The sequence below is a fragment of the Rhinolophus ferrumequinum genome, chromosome 3 (assembly GCF_004115265.2).
Source record: "Rhinolophus ferrumequinum isolate MPI-CBG mRhiFer1 chromosome 3, mRhiFer1_v1.p, whole genome shotgun sequence".
Lineage (NCBI taxonomy): Eukaryota > Metazoa > Chordata > Mammalia > Chiroptera > Rhinolophidae > Rhinolophus > Rhinolophus ferrumequinum.
The window spans coordinates 11,718,097-11,745,452 of NC_046286.1; the positions used below are offsets into that span (position 1 = coordinate 11,718,097).

The 27,356-nt window shown below is 47.0% G+C and overlaps 2 protein-coding genes across 5 annotated transcripts in view; one reads left to right on the forward strand and one right to left on the reverse strand.

Moving 5' to 3' along the window:
- The window catches only part of CCND3 (cyclin D3), an 84,703-nt gene extending 83,986 nt beyond the window's left edge, over window positions 1–717 (reverse strand). The window contains exon 1 of the mRNA XM_033097000.1: window positions 549–717. The gene's annotated coding sequence lies outside the window, so the exon portion shown is untranslated. The remainder of the gene's footprint in view (window positions 1–548) is intronic.
- Window positions 718–1,934: 1,217 nt separating this feature from the next.
- On the forward strand, window positions 1,935–27,192 carry TAF8 (TATA-box binding protein associated factor 8). Of its 4 annotated transcripts, none has more exons than XM_033102959.1 (9): window positions 1,935–1,984; window positions 2,805–2,961; window positions 6,357–6,455; window positions 6,785–6,847; window positions 7,902–8,026; window positions 10,515–10,662; window positions 12,127–12,269; window positions 17,485–17,624; window positions 26,834–27,192. In XM_033102959.1, the coding sequence occupies exons 1-9, from the start codon at window positions 1,940–1,942 to the stop codon at window positions 26,874–26,876; spliced, it is 963 nt and encodes a 320-aa protein (XP_032958850.1). In that variant the 5' UTR covers window positions 1,935–1,939; the 3' UTR covers window positions 26,877–27,192. The 4 variants fall into 4 exon arrangements, with proteins under 4 accessions (XP_032958850.1, XP_032958851.1, XP_032958852.1 ...); XM_033102960.1 differs by lacking the exon at window positions 26,834–27,192 and adding an exon at window positions 18,148–20,209; XM_033102962.1 differs by lacking the exon at window positions 1,935–1,984 and adding an exon at window positions 2,390–2,544 and having other exon boundaries at window positions 26,834–27,186.
- Window positions 27,193–27,356: the final 164 nt, after the last annotated feature.

The following is a 27,356-nucleotide window of genomic DNA, read 5'->3' on the forward strand; positions in this document are numbered from 1 at the left end:
ATGCTCCCTTAGTAACAGCAACCACTTGCTTCAGTTATTCCCCTTGTGGACACATGAAAAGACACAGAAAAGGCTAAGACCATCACTTGTGTACCCATCAGACACCAAACACTGAGGGGTCCCTCCTTCCAGTCTCCTCCTCTGGCCTCCTTCCCTGGCCCTGGCTGGCAAGAGAACCTGAAGGCTCCCTGCCCACACTGCTTCTGCCTTCCTACCGGCCCCCACCTCTATCTCTGAGATCTAGAAAACCACGACAGCCCACTGACTTTCCAGGATCGCGGTTCAGGTTGGAGGGGGCTGTGCAAACATGTAGAGCACTCAGGGCTTTGGTGGGCTTCTCCGCCCCTCAACTACATGCACAACAAACAGCTCACTGAGAATATAAGCCAAGCTCTTGGGGACAACCAGGAGGTGACGAGAGCGCAGTGACCTCCTCAACCCACCCACCTCCGACCCCTACCCCGGTGTCCTGCCTAAGTTTGGAGGCACCAACGAAGGGGGAAGATGCTGACCCCCATTATCTTGGCTTCTCCAGCCTTCAAGCCTACCTCCTTGGCAGGTGAGCCCCCCGAAGCACCGATTGTGGCCGCAGACACTCTCTCCTGCCGCCTCTGGCTTCTCTTTTTGGGGAGATGGGGGTTCGCAACCTCCAGCCGCAGGGAGGGGCGTGCACCACTCCCCCAGACGCCCAAACAGAACCAGTCTCCACCTCCCGAGGCGCCGCATGTTTACAGTCTTCGCTGAGCCGCGGATCGAGAGTTTAAAGCTGGGCAGGAAGTGGGGAAGAGGGGGCGGGGGAGACAAAGCGAACTGGATGCTCTGTTCAGCTAAGGTTTGGGCCAGGACTCCCGGTGTGGTCCCCCGCCCCCGCAAACCCCGCCCCCCGTGCCCTAGGCGAGAGGGCAGAGGCGCGCCCCCCAGACTCAGGTACGCGCGACTGTGCAGGTGCAGCGCAGGTTTCCAGACTCCTGCCTCCAGGCGTTAGCCGCTCTTCGACGCGCTACCCAGGAAATAAACAACAGGAGACGCCGTTTCTTGACCTTGCTATACGTCTAACACCGCCACAGACCCTTTGTATTAGCTCTTTCCCCCCTTCTATCAATCACACCCCCGTTTCACAAAAGAGGAAACTGAGGCCACAATGCAGTTAGGTCCTGCGCCCCTAGTCCCACAGCTGGCGCGTGTTAGAATTCAAACCCATCGTCTTCGTCCCGCCAGGCACCCGCAAACCGAGAGGAATAAAGCCCAGTTCGGTCAGCGCAGGAAGAACCCATCCGGAGGGTCTGGCGGGCGAGTGAACAGGAAACCACAGGCACCGCAATGCCCTGGGAGTGAGGCGGGCAAAGGACAGAGCCTCTCGCCCGCCTGCCCCTCTCGTCTGGCCCCGCAAATACCCGCGGATTAACTGAGGGCGAGACCGCAGCTGGGAGCAGTGGAAGACCTGGACTAGGTGGTCGTTAGGCTCTGGTTGCAAGTGGGGCACTGACCGGCTGCAGAGTCATCATCAGTACAACACAGATTTCTCCAAATTTCCCGCTCAGGAGAATCACCTGGAGAGCGCAACAATACTTATTATCAGGCCTCCTCCCGCAGACAGTGAGTCACCGGCACTGGGCGGGACCCAGCCAGGTGTTACTAACAGTCAAGTTCGGAGCGTTCCAGGGGTGTGTTCTTTATGAGAAACGATTTCATCTTGAAATAGGTGTAAAAACCGAGGGCGCATTTTCCCGGCCAATTCCGAGGCTCACCGGGGCCACATCAACCTGCAGCTCACTGGAAGTCACGTGAGTCGGGTCAACTGAAGCACCCCCGCCCCCAAACGCCTCCTCACTGAGTTTCAGAAAGCCCAGAGGGGCGCACGCCGCCCCGCCCCCTCTCCCCGCCCGACGACTACAAATCCCATCCTGCCTTGCGCTCGCGCACGTTACGCCAGAGCAAGATGGCCGACACGACGGCCACTGCTGGGGCTGGCAGCTCCGGAACGGTAAGGGCGGGAGGCGCGGGATCGAAGCCGAGAGAGTCTGGGCGTTCTGTAACTTTTCCTTAGGCTGGGCAACAAGCTCATACCCAGACGTCCAGCCCCACTAGGAGCTTCGAGTGGAGGAGGGTCTTTCAGGCCGTATATGCCCCCCCTCCTTGGTACTTGGCGGCGGCCTCCTGAGTTGGTGGACCTGTATACCGATTGGCTCGTTCCCTGTTGGGGGTTGGGAACCCGGAACACCTCCTGATTGGTCCGAAGAGCCCCTTTAAGCCTTCTTATTGGCTAGCCAAAGTTGGGAGGGATTCCCGTTTCAAAATATTTAGCTTTCCTACTTTGCTGTTAAACCCTTTTACTCTCTTCAGCATCGTGTGTTCTTGTTTTAATTTTACTTAAATGGTGTGGAGACGGGAGGAACAAGAGAGAGATCTTTTTTTCTGAGAGATAGACAAATCCCATCGTGAGTGGTTTAAAGAGATAATTTTTTTCTGGGAGATAGGCATGAATTCATTCCCGTCATGCGTGTTTCTTCAGTTGTATATTCAGATAATCTGCTAAAATAAAAAGTAAGAAACACTCATTTGTGGTATTGGAATTTTTAAGTTTTAAGTAAGCAGAAAGGCTATCTCTAGAGCCCCTTGGATGCTCAATTATTACTCAGTTGGCCAAGATCTATAAGTCTAAACATAAGAGCTATCCCATTTAATTAAGCACTGATAAATATTTAGCAAAAGAATCTTTACTTGGCCATTGACGATATATGAATTATGTAATTGCATTCTTGTCCAGTGAATGAAATCTCTCTTTCTGGGCTGCTGATTCACAGAGATCAGGAGGTAAACAGTCCACTAACCCTGCTGATAACTACCATCTAGCCCGGAGGCGAACCCTGCAAGTGGTTGTGAGCTCCTTGCTCACAGAAGCAGGGTTTGAGAGCGCTGAAAAAGCATCTGTGGAAACGTTGACAGAGATGCTACAAAGCTGTAAGTACCAGGAAATAATAGGCCGCCTTCACGTCAACCAAACATTTGTTCTGTGTTCTGCGTTGTGATAGTGTTTGAGAGGATTTAAGAAAAAGAACACAGTAAAGTGATTTATGGGCTTTAGAATCAGATAAGACGGGTGTAAGTCATTGCTCTGCCACTTAATAGCTTGGGCACGTTGCTAAACCTCCTGAACCTTAATTTCCTCATTTGTGAAATGGGGTGATAATTTGCACCTCATAGAACTGTGAATGTAAATGAGGTGTATACTTAAAACATTCAATGCTGGGAATATTGAAAGCTTTTGATGACTTGTAGGTGCTGTTATTATTGCTATTTGTGTTCTATATTCAGAGAACTTACGGTTTTGTTGGAGTCAGGATTAATTCCCATGCCATCACATGATATACAGTATTTTGCTGTATTTTGCTGTGTATAATGCGCTCCCGTATATAATGCGCACCCATGTTTTTGGCCCAAACTTTCAGGGGGAAAAAAACCTTCCGTTTTAATTTTTTTAATTCAAATCGCTATTTGTTTATATGTAGTTACTCTTGTTTTTTGTATTATAAAGGAATTTGAGCACTTATTTTTTAATGTCTTATGGTACAAGAAATTTTATGTAACAAATAATTACAAAACACAAAAACAGAGACAAGGTACAAGCAATTTTATGTACTGGTAATAAATTTACGATATTTAAACATCATAGAAGGCGAAGAACCCTTTGGCATTGCAAGTTCGTCATACATTCAACAAAACCAATGATCATATTCTGGGTATTATTTTGCATGTGGATATCGTTATTGATTTCTAGAGTTACATTTTTGACTCATAAGCATAAATAAAAGAATTAAAACATTTACGAGTAGCTACGGAATTAGTGGAGTTGTGTATAATGCACATCCTTATTTTCCCCTCACAAATTTGGGCAAAAAAGTATGCATTACACATGGCAAAATATGTTAATCAAATGCTATGTTATGTGATACAAAGAGTAAGGGTGAATAAGTTTTGTAGAATGCGGGGAAAAAACACTTTAAAAAGGAAATGTCTTGAGGGTTAGGAGCTAGAATGGTCTCACATAGGCTTTTCTGCACGTACAGTGTATTTCCTTATTTGGGTCTTTTTTGGGAGTAGGATGGGATGAGGGATGGGTGTATGTTAGGTGTTTTAGAAGGATCAACCTTTATGAATGGAAGTGAGAGAAAGGTTTAGGCAGAGGGAGAAGTTGAACTGCAATGCAGGCAAAGAATTGGCCAACTCATTGGGGAGCTTGGGTGCTAATTGTCCATCAGGTATCCCACATCAGATGGAAAAGTCTCTGCCTTTGTACTTTGGTCTTGATCAGTCGCTACATTTGGGCTCCCTCAGGCAGGGCAAGATCTGGGGTGAGGTGGCTCTTTGACATTTGGAGTTTTAAGTACCAAATGTTTGCCTAAAGCAGTAATCTCAAACATTTTGGTCTTAGAACACCTGTGGACTCTTAAATATTGAGAACCCTGTGGAGTTGTGTATACATGGGCTCTCTCTCTATATATATAGCCACACTATAAAGAAAACAGAAATTTTTAAAACAAGAATGAACAAGCATACGATCAGTTATCCATCAGAGCCATGATGTCATCACAGGTCCTATAGCCACTAGAAAACTACATGAGAGAATGAGTGAAAAGTCAAAGAATGTCTTTATTTTATTATGAAAACAGTTTTGACCTGTGGACTTTGGAAGGGATTTCAGGAATGTCTACGGATTCCCAGAGCACACTTTGAGAACTTTTGTCCTAAAGGAATGGACTAATAGTTCCCAACAGATAAGAATTCAGTTCTTGGAAAGATTTTGGAATTCAGAGTTTAAAGGTCCTTGGAGTTGAAGCAGTTCTTTCTCATACTACTGGACAAGAGGCCTTTTTTCTCTCAGAAGAAACGGTTGCCACGGAAGGGGATTGAGCTGAAATAGTTGTGTTAGAAAGCTATGAGTATTAGAACTATATGAGGTCTAAAGATAGTGTAAAAATCTTCTACTTCAGCCAAAGGAAAATCAAGGATGGATGGCATAAGCTGAGGGCTTGCTAAGACTTGGGCACCTCCATGTGTCATTAGGTCTGGATAGCAAAGTTTTAGGATTGTGTTAGTGATAAGCACCAGACAGAAATGGTGTGTTTATTGACTACAATCACTTTGTTTCTGGGGACCCCAATCTTAGACTTATTCTATAAAACGTATTCTCCCTTACTCAGCAAAATCTCTGTTTTCTGCATTGCCTCTGACATCCTAGGACCTGCTGGCATATAAGAAAAAAACCAAATAGCTGAAGATATTTTAACTGCCACTTGGCATATTTCTGAGATGATCTACTGGGATTCTAATTAGATGTTCCCCACAGTAAACAGATGCTGCCCCCCGTTTTCATGTGTGGAGACTGTTAGTAACTTGCTCAGAGGAGCATGGCGAGTTGGTAGCAGGTCTTCACTCAGACACCCTTCCCTATCAAGCACCACTTGCTTTTATCTTCTGAACCATTCGCGCCCTAGAGCAGGGGTTCCTTGCCTTTTGGCACCCCTTTTACATATGATGAATTCTGTGGAGCCAAGAATTCTTGAGTGTAAAATTGAGCACAATTTCAGTTTTCATGGAACCTCCCATCCACTTCTGAAGCCCATTCATGGAGTCCAGCTTCATACTTTCCCCTTTTCCCTGAAGGACTTCAGCATGACTCTTAAAATAGAGGTTCAGCTTCAGGCAGAAGAAACAATACTTTGCCAACCAACCTTTTTTTTTTTTTTTTTTTTTGGGTGGCAAGATATACATGACTTAAAATTTACCATTTTATCATTTTTAAGTATACAGTTCAGTGGTATTAAGTAATTCACAATGTTGTATAACCATCAACACTATTTCCAGAACTTTTCCACTCTTCCAAACAGAAACTCTGTACCCATAAACGATAACTCCCCATTCTGCCCTTCCCCCAGCCCCAGGTAACCTCTAATCTACATTTTGTCTCTATGAATTTTTTTTTCTGGCATATAAATCGAATCTTCAAAACGTTAAACTTTTGGTGTCTAACTTATTTCACTTAGCGTAACGTTTTCAAGGTTCATCCATGCTGGAGCGTGTATCAGTACTTCATCCCTTTCTATGGCTTAATAGTATTCTGTTGGATGGATAGACCACATTTTGTTCATCCCTTCATCTGTTAATGGGCACTGGGCTTCTACCTTAGGCTATTGTGAATAGTGCTGCTGTGAACATTGGGGTACAAGTATCTGTTTGAGTCCCTGCTTTCAATTTGTTTGGATGTATACTTAGGCGTGGGATTGCTGGAACATACGGTAATTCTATGTTTAACTTTTTGGGAACTGAGAATAAGACTTTATTTGATCCTTTCCCAGACATTTCAGAAATTGGGAGGAGTGCCAAGTCTTACTGTGAGCACACAGCCAGGACCCAGCCCACGCTGTCGGATATCGTGGTCACACTTGTTGAGATGGGTGAGTACACAAGTTTCCAATTCTTCAGTGCAGCTGATTGGGAGTTGTGAGTGAGAGAGATTGGAGTCCCGAGGAGTCAGCTACGTCTGCGGAGTGTTTTCAAATTCCCTCATGGTTTTTCTGGTCTGCTTTTAGCTTGAGAGGGTTATCAATAGAGGGTGCCTCTGAACCCATTTAAGAGACCTCCTTGCTCCCTGTTGGGAATTCTGCAGGAGCTTCTATTGAGTAGCTGCAAAATGCTTGAGTTGGGAGCTTAAGCTATTTCACCACAGTGTTACACCCCAGGCCATGTTCAATATCCACAGGGATGTTTGTTTCCTGTTTCTTAGGTTTCAACGTGGACACGCTCCCCGCTTACGCAAAGCGGTCTCAGAGGATGGTCATCACTGCCCGTAAGTGACTTTAAACTGGAGTACTCAGTAAGTGCTCAGTTAATGCTTATGGAACGAATTCATTGAATAGGGCAGGGATCAGTATGGCAGCTACTTCCTTGTTACTCGTTCCGTTATTTGGGGCTACCTATCATAGAATCTCTGCTTAGGCTGATAGGATTCGGATGTGAAGTTCAGTCGCCAGAAAGGAAAACCAAGGTGTGGCTGTGGTTCTTGTGCATTAGCCCCCAAAAGGGCAGTCGATACTGCTTGAAAATGCCAAAGCTCTTGTTCTTCCTTAGATCAAGGGTCTGTAAATTATGGTCTGTAGGCCTAATGTGGCCCACCACCTGTTTTTGTAAATAAAGTTTTATTGGGATACCGCCATGTTCACTTGTTCTCGATAGTTGCTTTTGTGCTAATTATGGCAGAGTTGAATAATTGTGACAGACTGTCTGGCTTGTAAGACCTAAAATATTTATTCTCTGTCTTTTTAGTCAAAAAGTTTGATGACTTGTGCCTTAGATAAACTGAGTGCCATAACTGAGTTGGGAGTGACTAGTGTGGACTCGTAGGACCTGGGGAAAATTCACTAGAGTTTTTTTCTCCATCATTGTTTTCAAGCTGGCATCTTTGGAAGAACTTCTCTCTCGAAGCAGCAGTGGAAGGTGCCATTTTCAATCCCCTGTTGTTGTCATTAGGCCACGCTAATTAGCCTGGCGTATTATGTGCCTTTGTCACGGGGCTGTACGAGAAGAGAGTTAGCAGCCCGTGTAACTCCTTAGCTCCTCAGCATGCTCTTTTATGTAGTGACCGCTGTCACAGCCTCCCTCATCTGCCTGAGAGGCATGCAGGCAGGTTGTTGGAGGTGGGAATGTCACCGAAGGTCATCCAGCAGGGCTGGCCATGGGGGGGTGACCTTCTCAGGCCCTCACGCCATTGAAGGCCTTTTAGTGGTAGACATACAAAGAGCTTGTTCAGAAAACTGAGGTCCGGTTTACTTTGAGAAAAAAAGGGTTTGCGTCGAGACCCAAGGCCTTGGGTGGAGCAGTAACCAGTGATGACTCTGTTCCAGCTCCAGTGACCAATCAGCCGGTGACTCCCAAGGCCCTGATTGCAGGGCAGAACCGACCCCACCCGCCGCACATCCCCAGCCATTTTCCGGAGTTCCCTGACCCCCACACCTACATCAAAACTCCGGTGAGTGACGAGGACATGATGGGAGCTGTGACTGATGCAAAGCTGTCAGTTCCCATGGACTGTCAGACTGGAGTCCAAAAGTTATGTTGGTAAAAGGTGGGCTCAGAACTCAGAATGTCTTTTCACAAGTGATAGACATTGTGGCAAAAGAGAATTATGTTCTCCAGTTGGCCGACACAAGCATAGTTAACAAGAAGTGAACACTGGCGTGGTTTTGCCCATCCCACCAAAACAAAAGTACCCAGCCACATAGAGAAGAGATTAGAAGGATGTTTCACAAAATGTTCAGAGTCGTTTTCAGTGGGCCATAGGTAACTTGTTGTTTTGTGTGCGCTTTTCTGGGTTTTCCAAATTTCCCATAATAGAAAACAGTTATGTTTTAAATCAGTGGGAAAGGTTGTTGAAAACATACTTGGTGATATCATGAAATGAAACTTACCGTAACTCTGAGTTCTAGGTCTGAAGGAGGACAAACGGAGTTGTTTGCCATGGTTCTTGTTAACTGTGGTTCAGGTATGTTCTCATTAGCCAGAATAGCATTCACCCTCCCTTGGGAAAGCTCGGTGTGCAGAGGAGTCCCCAGAGGCTCTTCCGCCTGCTTCCTTTGTCCCCACCTCCACACCACATACTGGTGCAAATATGGCATCAGACAGGCTGTTGGAGCAAGTCTTCCGGGACATGCTGCACACCGCAGGATAGGAGGGGAAGGAGTAGATGGTCACCCACCAGTGCAATTCAGCCATTACCCGTGACCAGTCGTCTCTGTATTCGTGTCCTAGAGCTGCCGTAACAAAGTGCCACAAACTAAGTGGCTTAGAACAACAAAAATTCATTGTCTTAATAGTTCTGGAGGTGAGATATCCAAAATCAAGTTGTGGCCAGGGCCATACTCCCTCTGAAACCTGTGGGAGAATCCTTCCTTGCCTCTTCCTAGCTTCTGGTGGTTTGCGGACGATCTGTGGGCGTTACTTGGCCTGTGGATGCAGCACTCTGGTCTTCTGTCTTCACATGGGCTTCTCTCGATATCTCTGTCTTCACATGGCCAGTTTCTTACAGGGGCACCAGTCGTATTGGAGTAGCGGTTTAACTGATCACATCTGCAATGACCCTATTTCCAAATAAGATCAGATTCTGAGATCCTGGGGCCTTCAGCATATCCTTTTTTTAGGGGAACACAATTCAACCCATAAGTCTCTAATTCTAGTATCTCTAGTGTATCTCTATCACTAAAAATATTAAGCATGTACTCCAGTAAACATTCATGCTTATGTACGTGAACATTGGACTGTAATACTATACTAAAATAATGCACATTAAAAAGTAATCGGACTCTTATTAAAGGTTCAGGAAACCTGTTTGCTCCTTTTTAGTGATTGCCTCTGCTTTTTATTTTTTGAAATCTTGGTTTAATACTTGGTGAAATAATAAGTGAGAGGTCTGATTCTAAAATCAGTTTGTTTTGATACTTTAACAGCTCTCATAGCTGAAAAGGTGCCTTAGTAGCATCATTGGCTCCCTTTAATCAATCACAAAACTAATTTTTTTCATTCCTCTACCAGTTATTCAAAGAATTTTGTTTGAGTTTTTCTGTTCAATTTCCAACTTCTTGAATTCCAAACAGTTTTCTGAAAAATGATGGTAAGGTCTTACATTTTTAATGTTTGTAACAAGTATGCTCAAACTCCCCTCAAATTTTAAACATGTCAGAAAATCCTGTTTCTGTTTAAGTGTAGATATGGGAACTGTATATAGGTGATACACTTGAATCAACATTGACAGCAGTGGAAATGTTTCCAAGTGCCTCCTTTAAAAATCTTATCTCCCGATCACAAAGAGTAGTTACATTTTGGTCACCATGCAAATGACCTTTACCGTTGCCGTTTAAAATGCTTTGGCCAACTTCTCGTTCTGATTAGATCTCGGTCATTTTTCACACTAACGTGATTGCCAAAGAGCTGAGAACTAATAAGAGGAGTATCAGGCCCGCCACTGTCTCGTTCACTTGTACCTACATTATTATCTTCAGTCTGAGAGAATCTTTTGGCACAACATGTCCGTTTTGTAAAGGTTGGTTTAAGAGAATAAGACAACACAATCCACAAATCTACTTACGCAGTCTCTTGCTTAAGTGTACTACAAAATGTCACATTACACGGATGGAACCGACGGTTCCTGACAGGCCCTGACAGGATTCCCACTCTTCATTCAGGAGGTGTCTCTTATACCTGACACCAGCTGTCACGGGAGCTAAGTGAAGGTCCTGGGTCAATCTATAGTAAATATTTGTACGTTTCTTAATTTTTCAGATTAAACATAAATGTTAATGATAGTTATATCAATTTCTTTCTGGCATTTAGGAATCTCTGCTCTCAACGATGGTAGTGGGTCATTTAAAGGGTGGAAGGATATAGCAACAGCAAGGCAGGGCCCCAAGGAGAGCAGAATGATCCGTTGGTATTACTTAGTGTCTTTGCTCTTCTCTTTTTAGACATACCGGGAGCCTGTATCGGACTACCAGGTCCTGCGGGAGAAGGCTGCGTCCCAGAGACGAGATGTAGAGCGGGCTCTCACCCGTTTTATGGCCAAGACAGGCGAGACCCAGAGTCTTTTCAAAGATGATGTCAGCACGTTTCCATGTGAGAGTCTCTCCCCTCTGTGGCCCCGGTCTTGTCATTTGAGATAATCCCACCATCTTCCCTTTCTCTCAGTGTGTGGTAGGACAAAACGAATAAGCATTGTTCTTGTCTCAGGTGCATCCCGTTCTTTAGATTTCTGGCTCCTTTACCCAGGTCTTAAGGGCTTTGTCCCTGTCTGATGACTCTGAAACAGTAACGGCCTCTGTTGGGACTAGCTGCTTGAGTTACTTTGAGTTTAGGTTACCTCAGGGGTGACTGAGCCCAAGGCATCAGAGAGACTCATAGTACAGGTGGCAGCCCTGATAGTAGAAGGGACGCTGGCATCAGGGGCAGGGCAGTTACAGAACGCCTGCCAGGCTTTGCCCTTCACCATGTCCTCTCATGGTACCATCTCATTTAATTTCTCATCACAGTACTACCGTTTCGCTGTGTGACCAAGTTACTTCATCTCTGTCGGCCTCAGTTTTTCCAGAGGTGAACGAAGGAGATTGGTTTGAGTGATTCATTCAGTCAGCAAAGGCTCACTGTGTGCCTAGCCCTGGCATAATAGCAGCTAAGTTTTTAAGTGGCAGATACTCTGCTAACCATTTCCCTTACATCATCTCAGTGAGGCCTCTTGGGAGCCTATGAGTTAGGAGCTGTTATCACTACCGTTATAGGAAGTCGAGATTTATAGAGAAGAGAAATGAAGTAACTTACCCAAGGTCACACAGCTGGTAGGTGGCTTTCAAACCTAGCTCTTTCTGACGGCAGGACCCCACATCTAAACCATATAAAAGTAATCGTGGAGTGTCTCTTGGGAATCATTTTCTACCACAGAAGTATACATAGAGACTTGCTTTTATTCATTTATTTTATTTTATTTTTTTATCAACAATTTCTTCTTCTCATCCTTAGCGCGTTTTGGAAGAACTGGGACGTCCATTTACCTGAAGTGCCCTCTAGCTCAGTGGATACACTTACATGCGGAGAGTTCTCAAGTCAATATTTGGACTTGAATCCTTCAGGCTGATGGGATCAGTGTCTCTGCTGTAGAAATGAGGCGTAGAGGGGTTAATTGGCCTTGGGTACAAGATCACTAAGCTGATGCTTTGCTAGGATTCAGCCCCAGTTCCGTCTGATTTTAGTTATACTTGAGAAAATTGGGCTCTGCCGTCATAGTGCCTGAGTTTAGATCCCACCCTGCCACTTTCTGTGTGCTGGAAGAAGTCACTTAACTTTTCTGTGCCTTAGTTTCCTTATCTGTAAAATGGGGTTGGCAATTGTACTTACCTATTACAGTGGAGGTAAGGATTAAAGATAGCACGTATAAAGATATCGTGCTCGAGATAGGAGATCGGTAAGTGCTCGGAGCATGTTAGCCATCACTGCCATCCGGTGCCGCTCACTCATCTGTCGTAAGGCTCTAGGCCACCTGCAAGGACTCCATCACAGTGGAATCATGTCTCTCTTTTAATTCTCCAGTGATTGCTGCCAGGCCTTTCACCATCCCCTACCTGACAGCTCTTCTTCCATCTGAGCTGGAGATGCAACAAATGGAAGAGACGGATTCCTCAGAGCAGGATGAGCAGACAGACACCGAGAACCTCCCTCTTCATATTAGCACGGTGGGTCCTGCCTTCTGCCTGCCTCCGGGTAGCCCCCAAACTCGCCCACACTGCCCTCAGCCTGTCGCCTGGGACTTGGCCGTGAGCTACCCTAGGCCTCTGGCTTTATTAGGGACTTGCATGATGGGCTCATGGTGACCCAAGTGTGACAGCCATGTATGGCTGTTGGCCGCCATCCTGATAGGATGCATGTAGATCATCATAGAAAGTTCCATCGGACAGCACTGACATAGACAATGTCAGGAGAAATGAAGTGGTAACTAAAAGGGGAAGATTAAGGAGTTAAGAGAGGTGTTTTTTTGTTTTTTAGGATAAAAGAACTAACAGGACGTTTGTACGCTAATGGGTATGATCTGGCAGGGAGGGGAAATGGAGGCAGGAGAGAGACACAGTTTGGAATGATGGTCTTCGGTAGGTCGCACAGCCTGGGACCTGGTCCCCAAAGGAAGGGGTTCGCCTTGTTCTGGACATTTCATACCCAGGAGAGGAGACAGGGTACGTGTGGGCACAGGCACAGGTGGGTGAGGAGACGAGCTCATTGGAACTTGTGGGTGCTCTCTGCTGGTCATCGATGTGTTGCACTTGGCGAGTAAAAGGATAAGAGCCCGCGCTTGCTCTCGTGTCTTGGGAGGAAGTGTGAGGAGAGTCACAGAAGAGCAGTTCTTAAAGGCTGTCATGCCTTTAAGGCTTACAGGACGCTGACAGTCACGTTCATCCATCCCTAAGATGGGCCCTGGCTTTTAAGCAAAGGCTACCTTAGTGGTTGAAGCTGGATGGAGCGTTCCCCGTGTTCTCTAAGGCACGATGCATCCAATGGCGGCCAGCAGCTCCTGTCTGAGGTGGAGAGTGTCCGTTGTTTGAATAACTGTTATTTGCTGAAGCTCTCCCTTGCTTGAACACCATTTCTTTAAGATCGAATGACTCCTTTCAGAATTAGGGCTGGGAGCCCATGGCTTTACATAAAGCAGACGACCTTGTTACCCTCCACTTGTGTTTTGGACCCGGGTGATTTAGTCTGAGATAGGGTGATTGGGTCGTGGACTGCAATGCGGTTCACCTTAGGAGGAGGAAGAACCTTCTAAGCAAACCGCCCCACTCCTTTGTAAGCACAAAGGCATTATAGGGCTTGCAGGTGTGTAACCTAACACTCCATGTAGAAGGTGAGGTCATGGCGGAGAGTGAACTGAGGCTGAAAGAATGGCAGGAGCTGCCTGAGCGCCCCTGGATACCGAGAGGCCCAGCCAGACAGCAAGCAAAGAGTAGGAAGAACTGACCCTTAGAGTCAGACGGGCCTGGCTTCAAATCCGGACTGTGCTACTTCCCAGATGCGTGACTTTGGTTCTGTGACCCAACATCTGAGTCTTGTTTCCTTACAAGTACAAATAGGAGCAGGGGTGCCTACCTGAAGGGCAAGCGGAAGCCTAAGGTAAAATGAGCCAGTATATGTTAGGTGCCTGGCATATGGCAGCTCATGGCACCCACTGCTCCCTCCCCTGCTGTTTTAGGCTGTGCAACCACGTGCTCTTCTATAAAAAAATAAAAGACTTCAAGAGAAGGATTCTAGCAACAATTTTATATACAATCGATGGGACTTCTTAATGTTATTTTGTTAGACTGGCAAATATCATACGTTTCAAAATGCAGAATGTATAAAAAGATGTGTGGTGACAATTCTTTCTCCCATCCTTGTTCCCCGTTATCCACTTTCCCTCATACAAAGCAACCAGTCATCAATCTCTTGTGTGTCCTTGTAGGGACCTAGTTTTTTTTCTGGCTTTTTTTTTTTGTTTTTTTTTTTGTTTTGTTTTAAACACAAAGAGCAAGTCGCAAATGGTTTTCCCCAGCTGATTTCCCTCATCGATTCATCTTGGCGATCATTCCATATCTGGATATAAGGAGCACAGCCTCATCCTATTCCACTGTATGGATGTGACAATTGAATTTAACCAGTCCCCTGTGAACTTTTAGGCTGTTTTCAGTCTTTAGCATTTACAGATATTGTTACAGTTAATTAAATGGCTGGTATTTTAGATTATCCTTTTATCTGTAGATGGTAGCACATCTCTCAAAGACTGTTGCTAGGTAGTTACTTTTCCTTAACCTGTTTCTTGTTTCTCCAGCTACTTGAACAGACTATTCATTTTAAATTAGTGTATAGTAGAATTGTTTCTCTTCCATTTGAACTAGCTGCCTCCTATAGGCAATCCCAGTCTAAACTTTTTCTCTTTTATGAACAATGTACCCGTCATTCTCTCGACAAGTATTTGGTACCTGTTGGTATGTGCCACATACTGTTCCGAGTGCTTGGGATACGTCAGTGAACAGGACAAACAAAACGCCTTTTGGGAGTCTATGTGGAGACAGCGGGTGAATGACAGTAAATGTAACGCGTGAATAAAGCATTAGGCAGTATATTAAAGATGAAAATGTAGTTGGGGGGGAAGATCCAGGGTGTAGGGTGGAGGTTCCAGTTTTAAATGGGGTGCTCAGGGTGGACATTGCTGAGAAGGTGACATTTGAGCAGAGACTTGAAGGAGGTGAGAGAGTGAGCCCTGTGGTATTTGGGGAAGAGTGTTCTAGAAAGGGAACAGCCGGTCCAAAGGCCCTGAGCAACAGTGTGGAGGCGAGTGTGGGTGTGGCTGAGGAAGGGGTCAGATCAGATAGGGCCTTGTGAACCGCTGTAAGCACTGGCTTTTAACTGGGTGAAATGGGAGTTGCGGGAAGGTGTGGAGCAGAAGAACGACATCCCTGAACTTCTTCCAGGATCGCTGACTGCCGTGATGAGAATGGACTGTAGCAGGTGCAGGCAGAGGATAGACTGTGGAAGGAGATCAGCCAGGAAGCTGTTGTACTAGTCTAGGCGAGAGACAGTGGTGGGTCCTACAAGGGTGGTCGCAGTAGGGAAAGTGGAAGTGGTCAGATTCTGCCTTATTTTGAAGGTAAGGCCAAGAATTTTTCCTCACAGACTGGATGTGGAATGTCAGGAAAAAAAGCAAGAATGGCTGTGGAGTTTTTGGCTTGAAAGACTGAAGGATAGCGTTGCCATCACCGTGGCCGGTAGGACTGTGGGAAGAGCTATTCACGCAGAGGGGAAGGTCCGGAGTTCAGTGTTAGGCACATTACAGTTGAGAGGCCTATGTGACACCCACGTGGGGATGTTGCGTGGCAGCGGCTATGTGAGCCTGAAGGTCGGAGAGAGGTGAGGGCTGGAGAGCTACCTGTGGGAGGCGGCGTGGAAATGGCACTGAAAGCCGTGAGACTGGGTGGCAGTCATGCCAGGGCGTGGCATCCGTTAGCGTGTGCACGCACTGCCTGAGCCTGGCCTTTCCCAGGCTCAAGGAGTTGCTAAGGACAGACCCTTCTGAGCCCCTTTTTGTTTTTTACAAGTCTTGGTCAGTTTGGTACTTGACTACTTTTGTCTACGTACTCCTCCTATCCTTCCCTATCCCAAGGCCACCTGTCCCTGCAGGAGGCAAGAGAGTGGCATTTCCAGAAGCTCTACTTGGGAGAAGAGAAGGTGTCCCACGACTCAGGACCCCCATTTTGGCCTTGTGAACAGAGGGAGCCAGATGGAGGGAGCCTCCGTCCCCTCCAGCAGAGGTCCAGAGGCCGGCTTTTCGGCACCTTTGTGTCACCACCATCCTTAGTATTGTCTCAGGAAATACTTAAGGCACAGTTGAAGTGAACTCCCAGTAACTTTGAAGACAGGGCTTTTACGGTAGAGACATGAGAGGAGGTGGGTAGGGAGTGAGTTACAAATTCAAGCCGTAAAGAACTTCAGAAAGGCTGGGAGCCAACTATCCGAGGCAGGTCTGGTTGTGGTCAGACGTTTGGTGTGGCACAAGCCATGTTGATCTTGGGGCACTTGCTTTCCAGAGAGCTTCCGGAAGGTCCGCAGTGGTTCTTGAGTCACCAGTGGTCCCACCAGATCAGGTGCTGGAGAGAGAAAGCACAGAGACCCTGGATGGAACTGGGTCTTTGGGGAGAACACGACTGATGGGACAGTGAGAGAGCGTGTAGCAGAACCTAGAAGTGGTCCAGTTTCTTCAGGTTCACTCAGCCTGAGACTGTCCTCTGCATCCCAGGCCAGCAGTCTCTGGGGGAGAGTCTGCTGTCCATTTCGTGCCATCTGATCACAGTGGCCTCTGCCCTGCTGTTGTTTGCCAACAATCTCCTGGTTGGGGTTAGGTCCTGTTTTGCCTCAAGTTACAAAACAGGAATCTCAGTGAGTGACAGAACCCTTGGCCTGTCACCAGGGGGCGCAGCACAACCAGCTTCTGGTCACTTATATAGTCACTTAGGCTTAAGCTTCTAGGTCAAGTTCGTCATGTGATTCTCACCCCCTCCCCGGCAGCTTCTGCTCGTTTTACAGAACTAGGAAAAGAGAAGAGAGTATAAATAAGGAAAGGAGAATCAGCCACCCATATTCCCAGAACCAGTTTTTTAAAATTTCAACATAGTACTTTTTTCTGCCTACACACAATTATGATTAAACATTGTTTTAGTTGGGATCATATGGACTCTATGTAAATGTACAAACTCTTCTACAGAATCACTTTCCTCAAAAACCAAACCAGAAAGGCCTGACCCCCAGGTCGCCGATGGGGATTATTGGCAATGTTCCCGTGTTGGTGCCTCATGCTCTGCTTTGCCTGGGTAGGAACCCGCAGGGCTCGAGAAATTTCTGGCCACTGCTGCAATATGGTCGTTGGTGCCATGTTGCAAGTACCAGATATTTTGAGAATTTAGGGGGATCCAACGTGATTTCCATTACCGTTGGTTCAGGAGAGGCCCTCTGCACACGATTTGTTCTGACCCTGTGTGTCTCTCAGCCCTGCAAAGCGTGGAGGGCCACTTCTCTTTGTTCTTTATCTCCCCACAGGTTGCGCTTCCTCCCTGAAGCATCTCCATGTTAGCCCCTGACTCCCTTCCCCTGCCGGGTCTCTGTTCTTTCTAACTCATGTCCTGCCTTGTCAAGAGTTCAGGGTTTTGTGTTCTGTGCGCCACTGTGTCAAAGCTGTTGGTCTCACCTTCCTCCAATAGCCAGCCGCTGCCTGGGCTGCATTTCATCTGAGACAGAGATGGGCACAGTGAAAAGCAGGGGGTCCCTGGGCTTCCAGTTTCTTGATGGGAAACTAATACTAGTTCGTGTTATGGGCATGGTCTCTATCCTTTTGTCATTAGTGATTTGCTTTATTTTGGCTTCTGTTCACAGGATGATTCTGGAGCCGAGAAGGAGAACACCTCTGTCCTGCAGCAGAACCCCTCCTTGCCAGGGAGCCGGAATGGGGAGGAGAACATCATCGATAACCCCTACCTGCGACCTGTGAAGAAACCCAAGATCCGCAGGAAGAAGTGAGTTGGGGGCGCTGGGGAGCGGAAGGGCCTCTCCGGCCAGCCAAGGTGTCCTCTCTGCGTCTGGGCAGAAAAGAGAGCCTCACCAGTGGGTCTGGACCTTGGGGAAAGCTGTTCTGGTGAGAAGAAATACAGAGGGTGCCAAAATCAATGTAGACACATTGTAAGAAAGGAAAACTGTATTAAAATTGTAATAATATATACCAATAACAAAAGATGAATCCAAGTCACACTTGACTTCTTCAATGACAAGAGGTGCTCAAAGTGGTTCCCATCAGCGTCCAGACACTTCTGATGACGGCGAACAACTGCTTGAGCAACGTTCACCAGTGTCCACTTGTATACATTTTTTTGGCACCCCGGTATTATCCCTTTTCCTCCCCTTACTTGCCTCCCGTGTGTACCTCTTGCTGCATAGAGCCCTGGGACCAGCACTCACAGCCCTGGAGTTGTTCCCCCGCCCCAGAAGGAGAGCACATGGGGCCCCCACCAGGCAGGCTCCATGGACTCCTCTTCTTTCTAGGTCCCTCTCGTGAGCTGAGAAGGAAGCCTGCCTTGTACAGAGACGTGGACACCACCTTCCTGGGGGAGTTAAAGCCACTCGAGGGAAGAAGAGTGGGTGGCTTCCTCGTGGCCCAGCCAAGGCTGCCTGGGTGTGACCGGGCATGATTTTAGTAGCAAACTCTATATTAAGATGACCTATTTTCACTGGATGTTTGGGTTGAGTAAGATACAATGGTAATAACGAGGCTTTCATAATCGAGCAGGCCATCCTGTGGGGCGTGGGAACAGCCGGTGACCTCATTTGTTGTCATAGGACTTGATTCCTTTGGAACTTGGAAGGCCAGGGGAGGTGGCAGGAGAGAAAGGGCCAGAAAGACTCTTTGCCTAGTTGCTATTTCAGGGTATCCGGGTCCCTTTGATTGACTCGCAGACAGTCTCTCTGTGCCACCAATTTCTCTTCCTAAGACCTCCTTGTTTCTCTCCTCACCAGGGCTCCAGGTGCCCTGTTGAGCTGAGCAAAGGTAACTTGGTCCCCCCGCACCATGTTGGAAACAGGAGGCCCCCACATCACACTCCTTGATCGGGGCGGCAGGAGTCGGGGGGCCTGGGCAGATGGGAAATGAGGAGAGTGGTGGGGAAGGGCAGCGGCGATTCTCAAGAGCTTCTGATGCATTTCCTGAAACAGGGCCACGCTGTCTCCTGAGAGATCTGTCATTTCTATCCCTCTGTGGAATGTATGCTTGGGAACCCCCAAGTCCTGCCCCGTGCTGGGAAAAGAGTTCTCTGTGACAAGAGCCTGCCTAGATCCGTGCGTCTATTACGCTGTAGCCTGACAGAGGAATCATCGTGGAATCAACAGGAAAAGGATCTGATGGGGGTCGGGGGGTGGGGGATGAGATTTGAGGGCTGGATTTGGCCTTGTGTTCTGAGAGCTGAGGAGTCTGCTCGGTCTCCGGGAAGGCTGGCACGGACAGAGGGCTATGCTCCCCCCTTATGGTGGAAGTGGGCTGAGAGCAGCCAGGCCAAGGTGTTCTTCCAGAAGCACGTCTGAATTTGTTCAACCTCTTTGCCTCCTGGGAAGAGAAGATTTCGTTTTTGATGTACCCAACACACCAAACAAGTGTTTAAGGAAGATATTGGGTAAGCTGATACCCTTTGGCTGGTCTCTGGAGGAAGAGATTTAAAAACCAAGTCTAAGGAAGAAAAATGCCAGTGACACCTGCAAGTTTACACAGAATACTCGAGTTCCCTGGCTTAACATCTTCAAGTCCATATTGAACTCTCTTTATACTCGGCTTCCACTGTCATCTCTTAATCTTCCGGCTTTTGGGACTTGAAAACTCCAAAAACTTGGTGACTGGACAGCAGGCTCCATGTTCCTCTGGCCTCACTGTTCTCTAGGGCATTCCATCCCATCTAGAAGGAAAGAGCTGCTTGTCAGTAACTGAAGGAGTCAGGGTGGGGGCGTTGCTAGTGAGAAATTTGGATTCCTCATCTCTGGACCACATAAGAGTTCTTCAGGTTTGTAGTGACCTGAAACTCTTCCCGTTCAAAGCAGTCAGGTGAGCCTGTGCTGGCCCCTCGGCGTGCGTGATTCGGCTCCCGACGGTGCTCGGCCTATTCAGTTACTTAACTCCAGTACCATGTTTGAGCCAGGGCAGGTGCGGCGGAAACCTCCCCGGCTTGCTGCCTTCAGGGCTCTCGGGGGCAGTCGTCCCAGCCAACATTTCCGCAGATCCTCTCTTGCTGTTAAACCATCTAAAACAAACACCTGTTGAGTGCCTGTCACGCTGAGGGAGAAGGTGGGATTTGGAAAAAGGCGCCGTTTCTGCTGCGAGAATTTCAGAGGCTGTACTGCTGTAATTCTGTTCTGGATGAGCCACCTGGGAGATGGTTGGGCAACTTGAAACATTGATCCGACTGTTGTCATTGTGTAAAAACTGTGCATACTTCTCAGTATATTTATAAATTTCTATTTTTTATAACTTTGGGGGAATTCTTAGAGGGAAAATGGCCAGATTAAGAATGTGATTTACGAGCTGTTAATAAAAGATCATAAAAACTTCATAAATGAAACAGAAGTAGAAGCTTTGGACTTAATTTGTATTCAAAAGGCATAGCAATGAATAAGGCTATAAAGAGATCAGTACGGCTTAGCTCCTCTGTTGGACTAAGCACCCCTAGGAACTATCCACAACTTTTTATTTTGGAAATATTCAAACCCAAAATTAGAGAGTAAAGTATATACATATATTTCCCTATGTATCCTTCACCCAGCTTATACACTTATCAACATCTTTTCAATTCTGTTTTATCTATTTCTCCCACTTTTTTTTTCTTTATTTTTTTCTTCCTGGAGTATTTCTTAAAGCACATCCAAGACCTGTGTCACTTAATCTGTAAATATGTCATTTTGCATTTCCGGTAAACCTTTATTTTTTTAAATTTTGAAATAATTACAGAATCACAGAATGTTGTGAAAAAAGAAAAAATGTTCAGGGAGGTCCTACGGACCCTTCACCCAGTTCCCAGTTCCCCCAGCAGTAGCGTCTGGTGTAACTGTAGTGCAACATCAAAACCAGGAAATTCGCTTTGGTACAACCCCCAGACTCATTCAGATTTCACCATTTCCTGTGTGTGTGTGGTCCCGTGTGTGTGGCTCTCTGCAGTTTTGTCATGTGTAGATTTGTGTCACCACCACCACGATCAGGATGCGCATCCCCACCAGCCTCCCTCCGGCTCTCTCTTTATCACCACACCTACCTCGCTACCCCGTCCCTAACGCCTGGCTTCTCCCTCTCTAGAATTTCACTTAAAGAATGTTACAGAAGTGGAATCATAAAGTTTGTAACCTTTTGAGGTTGGCTTTTTTTCACTCCGTGTGAGTGAGTGAGAGCCGTCCAGCTTGTGGTGTGCGGCCATCGCTCTGTGCTTTTCACTGGGGAGAGTACTTCATAGGATGGATGTCCTATCGTCTGTTTAACCAGCCACACAGGGAGGGGCAGCTGGGCTCTTTCCAGTTGGGGGCTCCTGTGAATAAAGTGGCTATGAACATTTGTGTGTAGGTTTTTGTGTAAACATGAGTTTTCATTTCTCTGAGATGAATACCCAAGAGTACAATTGCTGGGGCCTGTGGTATCGACATGTTTAATTTGAAAAGAAACACTCTTTTCCCAGGTGGCTGTACCATTTTACATCCCTACCAGTAATGTGTGAGTGATCCAGTTTCTCCACATCATGGCCAATATTGGGTGTTATTATTTGTTTTATTTTAGCCATTCTGGTAGGTGTGTGGTAATATCTCATTGTGATATTAATTTGCATTTCCCTAATGGTTAGTTGTTGAACGTATTTTCATATACTTATTTGCTGCCTGTATATCCTCTTTGATGAAATATCCATTTTGAGTCTTTTGTCCACTTTCCATTTGGACTGTTTCCTCATTTTGAGATTTCTGTATATATTCTATATACAAGAACTTTGTCAGACATGTGGTTTGCAAATGTGTTCTACTCTGTAGCTGGTCTTCTTATCCTCTTCACAGGATCTTTTGCAAAGCAAAAGTTTTTAATTTGGGTGAAGTGCAATTGGTCAATTTTTTTCTTTTATGGATTGAGTTTTTAGCGTCAGGTCTAAAAATCTTCAGCAAGTCTGTTCAGCAAGCAAGTTCTGAAGATTTTTTTTATATATATATATTTTGTAACATTTTTATAGATTTATGTTTTGCATTTTAGTCTTTGATCTATTTGGAGTAAATTATTATGTAAAGCATGAGGTTTAGGTTGAGTTCGTTATTCTTCCTGTGGTGTCCAATTGATCCAGCACCATGTGTTGAAAAGCTTCCTTTCCTCTATTGAATTATGTTTGTACCTTTGTCAAAAATTAGGGGATTTTTTTTGGCATGGAGCATACTTGTGTGGATCGATAGATTTCTTCCTTCCTTCCTTCCTTCCTTTCTACCAATCACCATGTCAATATCACATTTAACAAATGAACAATCTCATGATATCCCCCACTACTCAGTTCATATTCAGATTTTTCCAGTTGTCTCACAGATGTCTTTGTTTTTAACAGTTGGCTTGTTTAAATCAGGATCCGAATAAGAGCCACACAGTGTACTCGTTTTGCGTGTCTCCTAAGTGCACTACTGTCCCTCTGGCATTTATGTGTGTGCCCCTTCCGGACTTCCCACCTCCTGGATCAGCAGCCCCAGCGCTGGCCTGGGGGCAAGGATTCTCATCAGGCCCGTTTAACTGACCAGGTGGCAGTTACATGGTGATTAGTGGAGTTAACTGAGAAATCAGTAACAAAATGGCCAGGCTTTGGGGAGCAACAAGCCATAAAAGGAGCTGGTATTCCTGAGCTTTGTTTTTCTGGAATCCTGAAGTCTCTTTCCTTAGAGCTTCCTCATTCAGTCAAACAAGGCATGGTGATATTTGTATTGACAATTCACCAGCTGTGTGATTTGGGGCAAATCACTAAACTTCCAAACCAATTTCTGTAAAATGGGATTATTACAATACCTCGTCAGGAGGATTTAGTAAGAATGTCTGCAACTGTGCTTTAGAAACGACAATGTTATTCCATTGCCAGACCTTTCTCTGTTGCTTTTTAAATGACATGTAAAGAATACTACTGGCGAACTTAACTGTTACCAGTCATGGTTCTGAGTGTCTTACACATATTGACTCATTTAATCCTCACAGTTCCCTCAAAAGTAGATGTTCCCTTACTGTCCCCATTTGCAGTTGAGGACACGGAGGCCTGGGGAGGGCAGGAAGTGACCTGAGTCCACTCGGCCACAGAGTAGTCGCACTGCAGCCCACACCCAGGCATTCTGTCCAGAGTTCATGCTTCTCATCTTTCACGCTACTGTCTCCCAACTGTGTGCTGCTGTCCCTCTAATGCATTGAGCGCTATGTGTGCAAGGTCATTCCCACACACCCACACACTCTCCTTGGCCTGCGGGGGGGGGCAGAAGGGAACTAGAAATGGAACCAGTTGCAGAGAGGGATGGTCAAGCTGCTAATCGCTGCTCTTAAAGTAGAACATTGTTAATGAAGAATTTTGATCAGTTTATAAATACTGGATCTGTAACATTATTAAGGAGACTAGGATTTCCTTGTGCGTGGAGAGTGAGGATCTTTGTCAAGACAAATGACTGGCCTCTTACTCCCCTTTGGGACCCCTGGCAGAGATGGGCTGGAACAACTTCTGGTGTGATCTAAGGTGGTATTTCTACTGGATTAAATGGTGGGTCCCAGTATGATATAGGCTGCTCCAAAAACAATCCCCCAAATACAGTGGCTTAAGACAGAAATGTATGCTTTGTAGGAAAGCCTGGGTAGATGGTCCAGGCAGGCTTGGTGGCCTGATGGTGTCGTCTACTGTCTTATGGTTCCTCCATCACCTCGGGTGATGCTTATGTCCATGGACTGGAAGATGGCGGCCACTCCATCTTCAGGTCCACATTCCCGTCAGAGAAAAGAGGAAGAGGGGGTATGTGTGCAAAGGAGACCTGAAGACCCAGAAGCTGTCCCCTCTTAGCCACATGGCCCCACCACGCTGCAAGGCTAGCAAGGAAATGTGGGTTTTCGCTGGATGGCTCTATGTCTAGGTAAAATGTGGGAGCCTTGTCACCATGGAAAGAAGGACAGAATGGATTTGGAGGACAACTGGCAATCTCTGCCACAAATGAGGTTTAGGGCGTGTACCCTGGGACAGGGAGCAAACCCTCCTCTAACACTGAAGCCACAGGAAGTATTGCAGGCACTCTTGGCTCTCCCAGCCCATCCCAGAGGCCAACAGTCAGGTTGGATGGGGCCCTCGGTGGGGTCCAACCAGGCTTTTGCCTCTGGCCTGTGCCCTGTTGACTGCTTCTTCCTTTAAAGTTGTTCTTGTCTCCCCTGACATTGCCCTTCTTTCCTTATTCTACCTCGTGGCCTCCCTTTTCTTTGCTGCCCCCTCCCCCCGACCGCCCAACCGTGGATGGTCCCCAAGCTCCTCTGCTTACCCAGGGAGGTGGCTCTTCTGCTCCTCAGCACCCGTCTGTCACTTGCTCTCCACTGAGCCGGCTGCTTATACTTCCAGTGCAACATGGTCAGAGTGAATTTGATTTGCCCTTTCCCCCAAACCACTGCCACTCCCCAGCTTTCCCACTTCAGGCAGAAGCTGGAAACAGTGAGGGAGGCCAATAGCAGCGGCCCTGGAGTATTTACCCTGGGCCAGGACTGCAGGCTTTTCAGCTTTACCATCACCGGGCTAAATGCCCAGGACTCTTCATTCTACATCTGTATCCATCAGTCATCAGATTCTGCCACCTCTGCCTTTCCAGTCTGATGCTGCAGCAGCGTCCCTGCTCATCCCCAGCCAGTGTCCCCTGCCAGGCCCGCCTTCCTAGAAACCCCGTCTTTGTCATTTCCGTTTCTGCACTAGGACTTGAAGTTCTTCACCATTGCTCTTTACTCCACGTCCAAGCTGCCCGATCTGGCTTTCGTGGTCCTCTGCCAATTCATGGTTTCTTCTGGATAACTCATATTTCTTTCATCTGCGGGTCTAGTGCCTTCTATGTGTGCCAGGTACTATGCCAGGCTCTAAGACTTTTTCCACCGTAATGAGAAAGACAGACATGACCCCTGCCCCCGGGGGGTTCATTCTAGTGGGAAGACGTACAAAGAAAACAAAACCAAAAGCAGTGCAGATTGTGGAGGACACAAATGGGGGTCTCCCCTTTAGGGGAGAAGGCCATTCTCATCACTGCTGCATCCTGTGCCTTCAGTTATGCTCCTCACCTCCTAAAATCTTGCCCTCTTTCCAGCCTCCAAATCCTGTTTTCACATTGTGTTGGTCCTTCCCTTCCTCGTTCACTCATTTGACAAACATTATGGAGCGACTCTGTGCAGGCGCTGAGCCAGATGTTGGGATAGAATGCAGAGTGTAAAGTCCTTATGGTCCAGATGGTGGACAGACAGCTCCCAAACAACAGACATGTGATGTCAGGTGGTGAATCAGGGTCCTGGAAGGAAAGCAATAGTGTACTCTGGGTAACTTCAGGAAGGTTCAATAAAGGGATCACCTCCAAAGATGGGGACAAGGTATAGGGGGACCCATGGGGTGCTGTGGTACCTGAGTGAGTAACGGAGCGGAGGGAGCAGGTACCAGCACCTGGAGAGAGGCCTTGGGTCCTTAAGGGGCCAGACAGCAAGCAGTAGCCCTGCAAGGAGGGAGCCAGCCCAGGAATGAACACCCTGACCTCACTCTCCTCCCCTCTACCTTCTGGTGTCCTGCCTGAGGGCACAGGCCAGTCAGCCTCCCAGGGCAGCATGTGGGATGGAGGAGGTAGAGGGAGTGCTGGGAGGAGAGGATGAAGGGAGCGAGGTGCTGAAGGGGGTGCTATTTTAGCTGTCTTTGAGCAGGGCCCTGAGTGCACTGCTGTGACCAGGTGTGTATAAAAACATTCCCCGGAGAAGGAAAAGCACGTGCACAACTCAGGCAGGAGTGTGTGTGCCCCTCCAAGGGTGAGGGGCCGAATGCCTGGAGAGTGATGGGAGAGGGGGCCACATTGTGCAAAGCCCCCCGGGCCTGAGTAAGGCCTTTGAGTGTTATTCTGAGTGAGATGGGTAGCAAGGGAGTGACAGGAGTTGACTTGGCTTGTCAAAGGATCATTCTGCCTTCTGGGTGGCATTCTGCCTGTGGTGTCTCATGCCACTATTTCTCTTCAGTTTCACATAGTTTGGCATTTAGCAAACATGATTTAAGTGTGGAGACTGCCAGCCACCCCAGAACTGGAGGCGGGGGGTCGGGGCGTTAGCCCTGGCCCCAAGAGAACCGAGGAGTGACTCCTCCCTGCAGATTAAGCCCTGTATGAAAGGGAGGGGATGGAATCTCAAGGTGTCCTAACTCCCATAACTCCCTTCCCCGGGGCATAGCCTTATAGTCAGGGAGAAAACATCACCTGCCAGGACAGAGGAACAACTGTCCATAGAGGGTTGGACTTGAGGACTTGACTGAAGTCAGTGCTCAGATATCCTAACAGGGTGGGGTTAGCAAGAGAAGCTTCTGGAAGAGGTGAGTACATGACAGGGAGGGCCGAGATGGCCTGAGGCAAGGCAGGAGGGCGGGCGACCCAGCCTGAGAGGACTCAGTGCCCAGGTGCCTGTCATTCCTAAGGCCCCAACTGCCCAGCTCCGCCCCGAAGCTCCTGTGCCCCTCCTGTAACGTCTTCTCTTTTGATGCTAGTTTGGTGTCCCCCGTAACCAGCCTTCTCCCTTGTAAAGCTGGATGAGATCCCCTCCGTGGCATTAGCCCTCAGGTTGTACCCCAGCTTGGCAGGTTTGGTTTTTGAGCGTCTGGTGGCTCCACACTAAGATTGCCCCCAGAAAGGGGCCATCTGAACCGGTGGGGCTTCCCACCAAGGCCCCCTGGGGTCCAGGGTTGGAAGCGGCCCTCCCCCAGCGTCTTTATCCAGGTGAGTTCCTGATGACCTGAGAGGCTTTGAAAGAAAAGGGCCAGGGTCCTCAGAGGCACTTAGAAGTACTTCGTTTTGTGGGTACAAAAGGAATGACCTGAGCCTTGTCAGTTATTTGCCATCATGAGAGAGCCCAGGGGCCCCAAATTCTAATTCTGTTTCTTTTGGATTTTGTTATGAATTTATGAATTCTCTTCAACCACTGATAGTGGGTTTCTCATTCTTCTGTTTTACTCAGGCTCATACTGAAACAAGTTTTTAATTCTGTGAACGTCAACTGACAGTGCCCAGGTGCAAGTGGGGGGGCAGCTGGCCTCAGGGTAAAGATTTCCCAAGGACACTCACACTCCTGGAAACAAATTCAAGGTATTTTTCCTCTTCTTGGAGCCGGTGGCTTACTCTCATCTCCATTTTATTACGAGCTTTCCTTTACTCTTCTTTTTATTTAATTTAATTTTAAATAGAAAAATATATGTACACAGTGTAAAATTTAAAGGATATAAATGATAACTAAGCATTTCCCTCCTCCCATTTCCCAGATTCCCTTTTCTCATCCCCAGAGGCTACCAGTAGGTGTGTCTCAATATTGTCTTAAGTATTCTTCTGGAAACAGTCTATGCATCAAATGCTTGTTTATACTTTCTCCCCTTTTCACACAATGATAGATACTATATCAACTATCCATGGATTTTTTTTTTCCCCACTTCTCAGTGTAACTTTTGGCGATGGTTCCATGTCAATAATAAAAAGCTCCTTTGTTC